This window comes from Sorghum bicolor, chromosome 7, assembly GCF_000003195.3.
Source record: "Sorghum bicolor cultivar BTx623 chromosome 7, Sorghum_bicolor_NCBIv3, whole genome shotgun sequence".
NCBI classification, from domain to species: Eukaryota; Viridiplantae; Streptophyta; class Magnoliopsida; order Poales; family Poaceae; genus Sorghum; species Sorghum bicolor.
In genome coordinates, this window is record NC_012876.2 from 54,565,654 (window position 1) to 54,580,604 (window position 14,951).

The following is a 14,951-nucleotide window of genomic DNA, read 5'->3' on the forward strand; positions in this document are numbered from 1 at the left end:
TCATCTTCATTACCCCAAAGGCCCTTTCAATCACATTTCTTAGAGACGAGTGGGCATAGTTGAATACCTCTTTTCTACCTCGAGGTTCTGCGCCGTTTTGAAAGTCTTGCAGATGGAACTTGCTTCCCCTGTACGGTGCAAGGTATCCGGGTCGGTTTGGATAGCCCGAGTCCACCAGATAGTATTTCCCTAGAGCACCTACTGCTAATTTCAAATTTGTCGCTTACAATTATTAATAGTATTTAAACTACGTTCTATAAACTTTAAACTATCACATTATAAACTTTGTAGTAATAGAATTGGAACTTTTACACCTAATTTTAAAACCTTTATACGTACTATCTCATTTTAAACTTTTTAGTGACATGCTATGAACTTTAATTATACACTCTTGAACTAAAATATTTTTGTTATATTGCATGCTTTTATTTGTAAGGAAAACCTTATATCTTTTGGCTACTGGTCGTGTTTTGCAGGGCCTTGACTTGAACACAACGGTTATCCGCTTGGGCGAGATTAGAGAGAGGATCTCCAAATTCATTCTGGAGTGGATCATCTACCCAGATGGTCCGTTTCATGACCCTGCTGGTGGCCTCATGAACAATAGTTATATTGATGATCACAACAACAATAGTTATATTGATGATCTGTGATGCTATTGTAAGGGTGCATTTGTCCTAGCTAGCTGCTCCTATGCATATACGCATAATTGTGTACGTACTGTTAATTGTGTAAACAACTGAAAATTTGAACTTTGTGTTGACATATTTGAAAATTTGAACTTAATTTAGTTGATTTGTGTTGTGTTGATGTATTATGGGCGAGTTTGGATTATATGCGAACAGTACTTTTTTTTGGTGATTATCAGCTTGTACAGACGTGTGGTATTAACACGCGTCAGTAATAAAGATTGTACACAGACGAGCGTTATTTTACCACAGACACTTGTAAGTACAGCGTGTCTCTAACAAATTTCAATTACAGACGCTTACATGCACGTCTGTAATAAATCCTTATTACAGACGTAGTATTGCAGACGCTCCTTGGAGCGTCTGTGAAATACCTGAACACACGTCTGTAATAACCTTTTTTCACATAGTGCATCGAGGTCGTTTGAGTTGCATCTTCTGAGTTTTTTTTTTTTTTGGCTCTAAGGCTGGCTTTGTATCTTTTGGCTTCCAGTTGTTGTTTATTTGTCTATTGTTTTTTTTAATAAAAGTTAAGCTTCTGAACACACCAAAAGCCAGAAGACTCCCAAAAACATGTTTTTTTTAGCTTTTCTAGTTCATTTTCTCAGAAGCGAGCTTTCTAGTTTTTTGAAAGCTAACTCAATATCTTGTGTTGTGGTAGAGGCGGTACAGGGCCTGAACCAACTTCTATATCCTTGTTTTGGACCAAATGCATAATAAACCATTCTGAACCAAACGTATAATCAACCACTCTGTGATATATATATTTTTTACTGCCACTCTCTTCTCACCCCTGCTTCCTGTTTCTTTTCTTATGATGTAACCTCTCAGAACCTCTTTTTTGCTTTTTAATATAATATATGTGCACTGTAGAGACTTAGGTCCCTCCAGATTCCTCAAAAAAAGTGATGTAAATTACTGCATTTGATCACTTTGAATATATCATCAATTGTAGCAACAAGTTATAAGATTATACATGTATTTTCAAGATGAATATATGCAAATAGTATTTATGTTGGTAAGTTGAAACATTTCAATAACTATTCATATAGTCAAAGTTTCGAAAGCCTGATAGAATCTTTTTCTAGGGAGTACTCTACCGAGCCAACACAGCAGCAAGTAATCCGTCCAAGTACAACCTTTAGAGCAATAGAGCACCAGGAGTTCAGGACCTCTTTTTCCCGAACAATCATGGGTAATCATCAGGGCACCGTTCAAAATAATTTCAGATTCTGGGCTAAATTTAGTCAAACCGGAAAGAGCCCGTAGATCAAGGATGATGATTGTAGCGATAATGATGATCGACCTATGCATACACTAATAATAAGCAAAAAATAAAAATAAAAAAAAGGTTCCCTTTCGGGTCGTCATGTGTTAGTGCCTTTTATCATCACTAGTACTGCCACGCTTAGCTCCTCCATGCTAATTGCTGTCATTATGGACTGCCACATGTACATTACGTACACTTATTACAGTGAATCCCTAGGCGTAGTCGGATGCATGGCCAGCCCGCAGTTCTGGCCAGCAAGCCTTTATCGATAGGACGGCTCAGATTGACCCATCACATCACACCCATCCAATCCAGCACTCACAGGTCAACTCTCCTCTTGCAGTCTGCAGAGTGCTGACCGCTGACTAGTTTTGTCCGAGGCAGCAAGGCGCAACAGTCTAAAAAAGTTTTTGATTTTGATACCGTATTATTTTTTTTATTTGATAAGTATTGTCTCGTTATAAACTAACTACGCTCAAAAGATTCGTCTCCTAAATTATAGACAAACTGTGTAATTAGTTTTTATTTTTCATCTATATTTAGTGCTTCATGCATGTACCATAAGATTTGACGTGACGGAGAATCTTGACAAGTTTTTGAATTTTAGGGTGCTAGCCTTGTTTAATTTCCAAAATTTTTTAGTTTTCCATATTGTAGCACTTTTATTTTTATTTAGCAATTATTGTCCAATCATAAACTAACTAGACTCAAAAGATTTATCTCGCAATTTACAAGCAAACCGTGTAATTAGTTTTTGTTTTTGACTATATTTAATGTTTCATGTATGTGCCGCAAGATTCGATATCATGGGGAATCTTAAAAAGTTTTTGGTATTTTAGTGAACTAAACAAGGCCCAGGTCACCCAGGGCATTCGGTGTTCGCTTCGATTCGTTTTGGTACCTCGGGTCTCATAGAAAATCGGTCCTCGAAAAATAGGTACGGATTGGTTCCTTTTAAAAATCGGTAACGAGAAAATTTAGTTTCAGTATTTTCGGTTTGATTTCAGTATTTATTAAAAAAATACCGAATTGATTGTGTTTGTTCGAAAGCTAATTTTGACATAATTTGGAAATAATTTCATAGAAAATAATAGTGCCAAATACATACATATACAAGTCTATAAAATTATATGAGTAGAGTACCACATATAAAAAATATAATATATTAAAATAGTGCTATTAATAATATAGCTACACTCAAACTCAGCATATTTTGGTAAATTCGATTCCTGAGTTATAGTACCGAGTTTACCTAAATTTGGTTCCTGAAAATTAAGAACAAAAAAGGTATCGAAAAATTTAGTTTTGGTATTTTTGATTTGATTGTCGGTATTTTTATTTAGTTCTCGGTTTTTTATGGCCATGTTGATCACCGGGAGGCAGTACTGTGAGTACTATGCGTGCGTCTGTACATGTCTACTCGTATACAGCTCCTACCAGCGAGTACTCGTATACCGTAGCCCATAGGATCATGGAAAGGCTGTACGCACGCACCCAGGAGTCGACACGTGCTCGTGGGGACCGCCGTACGCTGACGTGGCCACGTCATCACCTCTGTCAGCCAGGCCTGCCGTCATCAAAAAAAAAAATTTTGCGAACTAAACAAGGCCATGCTGCAATGGAATGGAATCTTGCTAGCTTCTCCAAAATAGCCTATAGCCGAGAGGCTATGGCTTTGTTTAGTTTCTATTTTTTTATTTTGGGTATAGTAGTATTTTTGTTTTTATTTGCTAATTATATTTAATTATAAACTAACTAGAATTAAAAAAATTATCTTGTGATTTATAGACAAATTATGAGTTTTTATTTTTGTCTATATTTAATGTTTCATGATGTGCCGCATGATTCAATGTGATGTAAAATCTTGAAAAGTTTTTTATTTTTAAGGTGATCTAAAGAAGGTCATATACATATATTCCTTTTGCATGTAAAAGTAGATACTGAAACAAGAGAGATTACCGAGGATCGTTCTCTTGATCAGCAACCTCCGGGAGAGAGAGAAAAGGGGTAGCCAAGAAATGTCCCTTTGGAAAACCTGTTAATTTCCACACGTAAAGGAAAAAAAGAGCAATGAAAGTAAGTAGTAGACCTCATGTTGTGTTACCTAAACCGAAAGGATCGTATTCTTCTTATAATTTTAACTACAAATGTGGAAGTTCTTGTGACAAATTGAAGGAGAAAAGGGAGCATAAAAGATGGACTAAAAGGAGACCAGAACAAAATAAACATGGTATATCCATTTGAGTTTCATATTTCGCCGTCCAAAATCATGGCAAATCCTAAGGTGTCACCTTTTAAGTTCTAGATCGAGATGCTTCGTCGCAGCAAACTATTTATAGTTTTCTAATTTTACGTGCACATTTTATTCTTCTAAGTTTCACATTAAACAATCCAAAGCATCACCCATTTAGCTTTTTATTAGATGCTTCTTTACACCAATGGAACTACACATCACATCTAGCTAGGTATAAGGAGGAGGAGGTCCAAGTGGATGTCGGCTACCGAGTTGCGCGGTGTCATGTCAATTAGTTGCTTCCCTAACTATCCTTAGCATCAAATAGGCAGATAACCAATGACATGTGGTTTTTGCAACTCATTGGCTTTCTACACATGCCCAACCTCTCTTCCTTCACCAGTTAAGTGATCTATGCAATTGCACTACTTGTGGACTTTTTTGTAGCTTCTATGACAAACCAACATTATCTACTATATTACAGGCACCACTTCTTTGACCTAATGTATAGCTCAAGGATATCTCTTTAGAAAATTTTAATTTGTGGACACAAATTATATCTTGAAGCTACGCGGACTCAATACTAACATGTCACCACAAGAATAATTCGACACAAAATTCATGGTCATCTCTATTAGAAATAGCTAAAAACTGCGGAAATAGAAGATGACAAAAGAAAAGTAATATCTACCGAACAATCACCGATTTTTTTCTCTTCATCAATAAATTGGGTACAAGATGCAAGGAAGTTAAGATATGTTCAATTGGAAATCCGTTAATTTCCACACCTAAGGTGAAAGAGTGATGCAAATAGAAGTTTTATGTATTATTATTGAAATAGAAAGAATTATAGAATATGAATTTGATTAGAAATGTGAAAATTGTTGTTAAGAACAAAGGAAAAAACCATAAAAAATGGACTAAAAAGGAGATACAAACGCGTATATCCATTTGAGTTTCACTTTTCAGCTTTGAAAATAAAAAAATCCTAAGCATCAGTTTTACACTCTTGATGCTTGCTTGTACAAACTATGAACACGGTATTAATTTCCTAAATATTACATCAATTGTTAAAAACCTAAAGGGCTAAAGGCATAATCCCATTTGGTTGATGCTTGCTTGTACAAACTATGAACACAATATTAATTTCCTAAATATTACATCAATTGTTAAAAACCTAAAGGCATAATCCCATTTGGTTGATGCTTCGTTTCACTAATGGAACTACAAATCCCCACATCCCATTTGGTTGATGCTTCGTTACATCAATTGTCATAACAAACTGACATCTTTCATAGACACTGATGCTTTGACTTTACATAAATACTTTTTTCATATTTTTTCACAACAAACTGACATCTTTCGTAACACCAACGCTTTAACTTAACATAGAGACCTTTTTTTATAGCTTCGACAACAAACGGATATCTTTCGCAGACACCGCTGCTTTGGCTTAACATAGAGATGTAAGGATATCTTTCTAGAAAAAATTGATCTGCGTACGCCAATCGAATACCTGCCGACCAAATGTTACCCCCTGAGTTCCATATAATAAATAAATATATGGAATTTTTTTTAAATAGATTAAAAACATTGGTAAAAGACATGTGTATCTTCATCTCCATGCTTTTGGTGGAGGATACCTCCTAATTTAGTAGTTATCATTTATATGCATCTATGATTAATCTCTGCATTAGGAGGCAAATTATTCTACATTTATGTACGTAGAATGTTATTTATTCTAGGATAAAGTTTTAAATCTTAGAAAGATATTTATTTAGGAATGAAGGGTGTAATTAAAATGACACGACGAGAGTAAGTGAATGCACGAATGTGCGGTAGTACGTTCCATGGTCCATGTCACGGCCCGGGCGAAAGGACAAAACGGCAAGTCTATCCCAGTGCTACACGTACATCCGGGCGCCATTTTGTTGCACACCCTTCGCCTTCGTAGTAAAACAAACGCCGAACACGTAGGTTGACCCCTTCCACTAATCACCTTGGCAAGATGCCAAGAATTACGTCCAGATGCCGATTAATTAAAAATTAATTAATCGCTAACCAACGTGCTAATCGCTCCGTCCCGTCTCCCACCGCGCCGTGCGCGGCCATATAAGACCCCCCCCGCCGGCCCATCCGGTGCTCCCCAGAGGAACCCGAATCCATCCCCAGCACCCCGGCGAGCGATCGATCGATGGGCAACTGCCAGGCGGCGGAGGCGGCGGCCGTGGTGATCCAGCACCCCGGCGGCAAGGTGGAGCGGCTGTACGGGGCGGCCACCGCGGCGGAGGTGATGCGCGGCAACCCCGGGCACTACGTGGCGCTCGTCGTGCTCCGCGTCTCGGCCGTCGGCAAGCAGGACGCGGACCCGGAGGTCTCCACGGGCGCGGCGGCGGGCGGCGGCGCCAGGATCACCAAGGTGAAGCTGCTCAAGCCCAAGGACACGCTGCTCCTGGGGCAGGTGTACCGGCTCATCACCTCGCAAGGTGCGTCTACTGATTTCTCGGATTGGACGCTCTGTTCCCTCCCTCCCTCCCTCCCTCCTCTGATCCGTTGTTCACCGCTGTCCGTGCGCGCGCAGAGGTGGCGAAGGCGATACAGGCGAGGAGGGAGGACAAGATGCGTCGGTACGGCAGCGCCGTCGCCGGCGAGGGCGAGGTGGTGGCGGACGACGACCGGCGGGCGCAGCCGGGACGACACGCCGCCGCCGACGCCGCGGCGGGCTGCCAAGGGCAGGGGCGGCGGTCCACCGGCCAGGAACGGAAGCGGCCGGAGAAGTCGGACCGGCAGCACAGAGGGCGGCAGTGGCAGCCTTCGCTGCAGAGCATCTCGGAGGCGGCGAGCTGACGCGACAATCAGGCCGCTCTGCCGCACCTGGATATGGAGTGGAGTGAGGACTAGTAGCAGTCTACATCTACAGTACTAGTATAGAAGCAGGGCAGGGGAGTGTACGTAGCTGCTGTTGCTGTACTGTACATTGGTCGAGAGAGAGAGAGTGACGAAGCAGAGTTTGCAAGAGGTGAATTAATCCGCCCCATCATTGCTAATCCACCACCGTCATCCGTGGCTGATTGGCACGATCGATCCTTCCATCAGAGAGACTGAGAGAGAAGGTGGGAAATTCTCCCCGAATCGGTTCGGTTCGGTTCTGGTGAAATCGGTCGGTGTGGTTGCATGCTGTCGATCTGCAAGGCGACACAACAGAAGAGATGGCATGTAACTGTGTGCGCGGCAGCTTCGTTCGGTGACGGCAGCGGCGGTGTGGCAGGACTGGCAGGTGATTGGCCCATCACGCAAGTGATTCTATGGAGATTCACGGCTCCCTGGTGCTGGTAATCATCACTGGCATTGGCATGGCACTGGCACTCTGGCAGCTCCCCTCGCCGTGCCCGTGCAAATGATGATGCGAAGGAGAGGAGGAGCACCGGAAAAGAACTCGCGACGCGTGGCCTGTGGTGTGCGTGTGCGTTCGCAAAAGGCAGAGGAGAGGAGGGAGAGGGAGGAAACGAATCATGCTGCATGGAAATCTCACTCTGCCCAGGCGGCCACGCCCAACAAAGATCCTGGCTGCTGTCGCAGCAGCAAATCAGCGACCGAGGAAATCTCACTAAGGCTGTTACCATGCAGATCATGGAACAGAGAAACTCACAGATCGGTTGAGAGCAACTATTATAGTGGGCTGTAAGCTGGCTATTAATAGTGAATAGCTAACTATTATATGAGTGGGCTGTGGGAAGACTGCAAAGAATCATACAGCCAGCAAGTGGGCTATATTATTAAACTTGCTCTGATAAGCTTAAGTAGACTGTGACAGCTAACACCTACTAATCTTTCACAGGAGCTTCTGCTAGTATGTGCTTTGCTATTCGTTCATGTCATATATCTCCAACCAATGAACTAGTAGCAGTATTTCCACAGATTGCAACTCAATTGTTATTTCCATGTGAATTCCGCAACAATTTGCCAACATCTGTTTCCTTTCAAATGCAACTTCTGGTCAGCTTGCCAACACTGATGATCAAAGACGACTCCAGAGTCTCCCTTCAGCCAGTAGCGCCCAAATGGCGGTGCACGGCAGGCAGCCGCCGATCCACCACCATTTTGACTCGGTGCACGCCGCTGCCGCTTCTGCACGCAGCAACTTAACCATAACCAGCAAGGTTTTGTTAAAGCATGCAGCCACGACATTCTTGAAACATTCCTGCCGTATGTATAAAAATGCTTCCTTGGTCAGCCAATACACTGCACGTAGAGAGCATATCACGTACGTACGTGCGCCAGCAGCTCCAACTGCTCCAGACACAACAAACAGCTCGGCAGTTCGATCGGCCGGCACGATTCAACGTCGCAGTCGGAAAAATGGGCATTCTATATGCCTGTGCTATATGCTTGGGCGGCACATGACTGACTCGTGTATACTACTATACTATATTTTGTTCTCTAGAAAACTAATAAAATTGGTCCATGCAAACACGAGTTTCATTTATATATATATATATATATATATATATATATATATATATATATATATATATATGGGGCAACGCTATTCTACACCCTAGGTGTAGAATATTATTCTACACCGCAAGTCAAAACTGAGCTGAAAAAATACTGAGCAGTACTTAACAACGTTCAGTATCAACCAGTTGTACATCCAAGACCACGAAATACTGAACAATACTGAAACATGAATACTGAACGATACTGAATTTTGCTCAATATAACACTTTGGTGTAGAATAGTATTCTACACCTAGGGTGTAGAATAGCACTTGTGTGTGTATGTATTTATATATATATATATATAAATAAAATCATCTAATGTTTAGATTATACTAGTATAGGGGGACAAAACGAGAATCCTATATATATATAGGCACCAAATGAAACGCAAGCCAATATGTACGATGTTATCTTCTTTTTTTTTTCTACGCTTACGCTTGTTAATGCTAACTGTCTCAATAATGGTGTCAACTTCCCTAGCAGTAACTACTACAGTACATTGCATGGACCCACACAACATAAAACAAAAACAGTGTAGTTGTATCTGCCTGAGAGGTGGCCAGCCACCGCACCTGCCTCTGTATTTTTGGTCAGAAAATACAGATACAAATACAAAATGGCATAGTATGAGGAAATGCACTTTCAAGAGCCATTTATTTCCATATCTCACAATAATATTCTTCTTCAATCGGTAAAAGTAACTAACTCACTCATGAAGATCATGTTAATTAACCTGAGTTTTTTTTGTAGTGTAGTAAACCAGCTATTATTTCCTCTTATTTTGCGGGAAGGATATATGCACCCAGACCAGATCAACTTGTAGAAATGTTTCTCAGATTTTGTTCAGAGAGCGGCGCTGTCATGATGTTAGGAAGAGATGATGACACGCAGAAAGTGATTAAGTGATGCTCATGGCGACATGTGGCATTAACAAGAAGGTTGCTTAATACATGTCTCTGGATCTTGATTACAGGATTGGTATATATACACCCATCAACATGCATGACATAAGAGAATTGACTTTTGGACAGGACAAAACAAAACTATGATTATTGTGAAGAAAGCATGTACTCCCTCCATCCCATAATAAAAAATGTTGTAGGTCAATCTGGACACAGAAAATACATCCTCTCAATAAATAGATTTCTAGCACAAAAAATGTCTACAAAGAAATCGATCTCTAAAAGCCTAAATTCCTGCCTTGTTCGTTAAATGATAAGTCATGATAAAAAGTACAATTGCCTGATTTGTTGCGAGAGAAAAACACTGTTTAATAACTGACAGATAAGCTCAAGCGAACAAACTCGTTTATTTTAGTCTCCTCATATTTACTACACCCCCTATCTTCCTACTTCTTTTCACCAATCCAGGCTTGAGTTTTCCGTAGTTGGATGGATGCAATAAATGCTATAATTACCATGTAACTGGAACATACAAAATAGTGTGCAACTAAGGCCAGTCTCAATGCATGTTTCATAAGAGTGTCATGCACATTAAATAGGATGCCACGTAAGCAAAATTGCTGACTTGGTAAGGTCATTAAATGAAGGAATTTCATCAGATGAGAGAGGAGTTTCATCCCCATGAAACTTCTATGGCTCGGTTACCTAGTTTATAGTCTTGGTAACTGTGCCATGAAACTATGCATTGAGACTGGCCTAAGGCTAGTATATATTGTTTTTTTCTATGTTATTCTAATCTGTCCTAAACTTGCTCAAAATCTATTTATTCAGGGACATAGGTGTTAGATATGTGTTGAATATGTGTACAATTGGTTACATTGAACTTGAGTTGTATTAGGGGCTAGGATAGAGTTGGAGTCGAACTCCGTGTCCTAGGGGGCCACAAATATGAGGCCACCCCTGTTGTAACCATGAGACGACTTGGCGGCTGGTTTGTGTTGCAGCCCGGATGCCTGTGTAGCTGATGTTTATGGGGAGGAGCGCCCGTAGTCATTGCCCCGAGGATTAAGCATATCGCCGAACCTCGTTAAAAAAACATCGTGCCTCGGTGTCATTCTTGTTTGCGTATTTTCATCTATGTTGATTATACTTTCGCGTTTATCGGTTAATAGATCTGTTTGGGTCTGGTGCACTCTAACAATAGAGAGTAAGAAGATGAGAGATATATAAAACTAGAGATAGAGATATATTGAAAAATAGAAAAATATATTAGAAAAAGAGAAGGGTGTGTTGAAAAGTGAGAAGGTCCAATATTTTAAGATGAATTTTGAATTCTATAAGGTCTTCTGATGAAGTATTAGCTTGCAGAGGATACAATGACACAGCTAAGAGTGAGGATCAGTGATAGCAAGCAAATTTTGTCATGTCACCTAGAATGGATCGATGCTTACAGTTCCAAACAGGCTTGCAAGTTGCAACCTCTTTGAATATCGTAGTCTTGGAAATCATAGTATCGTGAATGAAACAACTTTCGAACCTGACATGGAAAACATGGTTTTGCAAAAAAAAAAAGGATTTCTTTTTGTAGAATTAGAAAAGAGACAATGATACAGTGCTCTCTTTACTTACTAGCAGATAATACCTCAAATAAAGGTGGACCATTGATTTTTTAGATTTTTTAAATTAATTAACTAATTAACCTATAAGAAAAGAAAAAAGTAATATTATTCAATTCCCAAATCACGAGAGAAAAAGTGGGCGCCCTTGTTCGTGCGATTACCATGCAAAAAAAAACTTGTTCGGGAAGAAGCAAATCACGTGATTAACATGTATACAAAATACCAGTAGTTTATGCTAATCAAATCATGCCATATCTAAAGTTGCAAAATTATATCGAGGAAATATTTAATTTTGTAAAATATAAATAACAAATGTTTTAGGCATAAAAATACCAGCAGGTTGTGCATCAGTTATATCTATGAAATATATTTTTATGCCTCAAATTTTCCTTATTTACATTTTACAAATTTAAATATTTTAAATATATATTTCACCTGTTACCTTCTAGTAAGTAATATATGATCTTAACCATTCAATCTAATTAAATGAATGGCCTATAGATTATTTAGAAGTTTCATAGCAAAACCTATTAGAAAACAGTTTTAGAAGTTTCTACCAAAATGACTACAGATTTAAAACAATATAATAATGCTATAGTTTTCAGAACTTTAAAATTTGTCGCATCCAAACATATCATGGACTATCAAATTTAAAATGTTCCACAAATCCAATGTATTCTTCTAAAAACTTAAAACTAATTTATTCAAACGAGACCTTTCTTTCAAAAGCTTCTGTAGTTTACGCCAGCTCTAAAGGTACGAAACAGAGATACAGTACTCTGCTTGTTCTTACGTCTTGTTTAGAATCGATTAAAAATCATATTTTGGTTTGCCCCACCGTACCAACACTCACCCAGAGCTGAACAACAGGGACGCGGTTGCATAACGTGTATCCAAATAGGGCTGAGCAATTTAATTATTTCCATGACCCTGAAAAATAAATTTCAGTTAATCACAGCTTTCTATTGTATTTTGGCTTACATATCGCTCAGCACGTTTTCTTTTTTTTTTAGAAATGCTCAACACGTAAATGCTGAGGCCATTTGAAGTTCTTTTTTTTTTTTGAGGAAAGGCCATTTGAAGGTCTGAGCGAGGAACAAATGATGAAATTAACGGGAGCTTTTGGGCTTACAAGCCATGGTAGTGGGCCTCTGATGCCCATATCATAAAGGCCCAGCCCAACCATAGTCCTCCTTGATGGGCCTTCAGAAACCTTCCTTTTCGAAATCCAACCGTTAGGAATCCGAGTCGGCAGAGAGGTAGCTAGCCGTTGCCGCCTCGCTGCCCCCGGCATATCCTTCCACCCCAGCTCCCCCTGCTGCCTGCCAAGAACGCAGCACACCCAAGAAGAAGAACGCGCGGGGAGCGGCCACGTTTCCAGAGAAGAAGACGAACACCACCCTCGATCGTCGAACAGACTCCGAGGTTCGCCGCCACTGATTTGTGACATCTTCCCTTCTTCTCCCTAGGTCCCAAACATCACCTGTGTGTCCAATGCATTTTGCGATTAATCTTGTGCCGCGTTGATCTTTTCGTCCGTCAGGTGCTTCGATCTTTTGATGGCGACGCTCCCCGTCAAGCCGCTGGACGGCGCCGACGGCTACCTGCGGTGGAAAGAGTCGATGCTCCTGCGCCTCCACAGCGTCGGCGTAGCCCACGTCCTCTCCGACGACCCTCCTGCTCCGGCCGAGGCGGCTGGTGCGGCGGCGGCGGCGGCGGCGGCGGCCAAGAAGTGGGCGCGCGACGACGCGGTGTGCCGCGGCCACATCCTCTACGCGCTCTCCGACCGCATCTTCCCGGACTACGTGCGGCACGGCACCGGCAGGGCGGTGTGGCAGGCCGTGGCGCGCACCTACGACGTCGACAAGCCGAGACGTTCGTACTCGAGGCAGTACGAGCGGTTCCTCCACCGCTTCCGGTTCGAGGAGGGCGCCTCGTCCTCGTTCCTGGAGCAGCTCGCGCACGCCGAGGCTCTGGTCGCCACCAGGGACCCTCCGCCATCCGACGACACAATGGCCAGCTGGATCTGGGACAAGCTCCCGGCGGACATGGCCGCGGTGATCAGCTGTGGCGAGATGACCATGGACTTGATCTGGAAGTGTGCTCTCAACATGGAGGAGAGGCGAATTATGACGGAGGAACGTCTGGGTCACGCTGAGGCGGCTTGCGTGAGGCCGCAGGAGCTCGATAGCAAGACGACTGGGCATCACCATCGTCGCCGTTGAGGTGGTAAGCTCGATTAGGCTCTGTTAGTAGTACTTGCCATGCCATGCATTTTCACGGACTCTTGGTGGAATTACACTTCAACTATTACTGTGTTTGATTAGATGATGCTACCATTGACATGCCGTCGTCGACTTTAGTCAGTTGCTGCCAAGTGACCTTTTGTATTCTGAAGATTACTGTTCTGTCATATGCTAGAAGATGGGCTCAATCATCAGACGATCGAGTCGCATTGCATTGCGTCTGGTGAATTTGTAACTAGTAATGCTACATCGTCCCCGCTCGTTGCGTTTCTTTGCTCTCTGATTCAACAAATCTGAAATTCCGAATCCATCTCCCATGCATATAGAGGATATAAAATTATGGCGAAGTTTATGCTTGCGGAATTGTACATGTTAGAGATTGATTATGTTCATAACCTTGTCAGGACAGGTAGTATCACATCAGTATGTCTCTTGTAGTTTTGTTCTCCAACTCATCAGATCGGTCTTTAACTGGTCTGCATGTTCCTCACTTGAGTAACAGGCCGATGTAAGCCTTCTACTGTTCCACACATCTTCAAGGAAAAAAAAACAGTTTGCCACAAAATCATCCAGGTTGATGGAGAGCAGGCTACCAGTAAATCACATCAGAGAGTAACTTTGCAGTTGCTCAACACAAGAGATCTAACGGTTTACATTACAGCCCGGATGACATTGGTTCCGGAAGTTGAAGACTCGAAGGCGCTTATTTTTGTTTTTCTTTTCCCTATATCTTTCTGCTCTTTACTGTGCAGTTTGTGTGCAGTAAAAGCATCTCCAAGAGCTTGGTTAAAATTAGTAGCCAAATTCTAATGTTTAGCCATTTTGTAAAATAGGGTCTACAACAGCCTTACTATCAGATAGCTAGTGTGTCAGTGGTTGGCTATATATGGCCAACGAAAATCAAGGAATAGTAAACTTTCTATTTTACAAAACCAAATAGCATATCTGTTGGAGCCAATTTTTCTACTATACAAATTCTAAAAAGCCTTCATAATAAGAATAGTAAAGCTGCTGGAGTTGCTACTGAGGCCAGACGCGCATTGCCCGTCGCCGATAAGAAGTGCAGTAGACGAGCACCAAGAACGTCAACAGAAATGTCGAGCAGCAATACCGTTGTTCTAGAAACCATAGTACTTTCGAACCTATAGACATGAAAAACGTGGGTTTTTTATATATAAAAAAATGGAGTTTTCAAATAAAAAAACCTTACTTTCTAGAAGATACTTCCTCCGTCCAAATTATAAATCGTTACAAGAATTTTGGAGAGTCAAAGCATATCAAATCTGACTAAATTTATAGGATAAGATAATAACATTTATGATATCAACTAAGGATCACTAGATTATTTATTAATTATATTTTCATATTATATCTATTTGATATTATAAAATGTTTGTATTTTTTTTATGATTTTGGTCAAACTTGAGATATTTTGACTTTCTAAAATTCTTGGAATGAGTTATAGTTTAGGATTGAGGGAGTAGCAAATA

General features: G+C 41.1%; 2 protein-coding genes across 2 annotated transcripts; both read left to right on the forward strand.

The window, feature by feature from the left end:
* On the forward strand, positions 6,256-7,239 carry LOC8075622. The gene is made up of 2 exons (XM_021464530.1): positions 6,256-6,678; positions 6,774-7,239. The coding sequence occupies exons 1-2, from the start codon at positions 6,387-6,389 to the stop codon at positions 7,037-7,039; spliced, it is 558 nt and encodes a 185-aa protein (XP_021320205.1). The 5' UTR covers positions 6,256-6,386; the 3' UTR covers positions 7,040-7,239.
* Positions 12,517-13,769, forward strand: LOC8070096. Its single transcript, XM_002444302.2, has 2 exons — positions 12,517-12,640; positions 12,759-13,769. The coding sequence occupies exon 2, from the start codon at positions 12,775-12,777 to the stop codon at positions 13,438-13,440; it is 666 nt and encodes a 221-aa protein (XP_002444347.1). The 5' UTR covers positions 12,517-12,640; positions 12,759-12,774; the 3' UTR covers positions 13,441-13,769.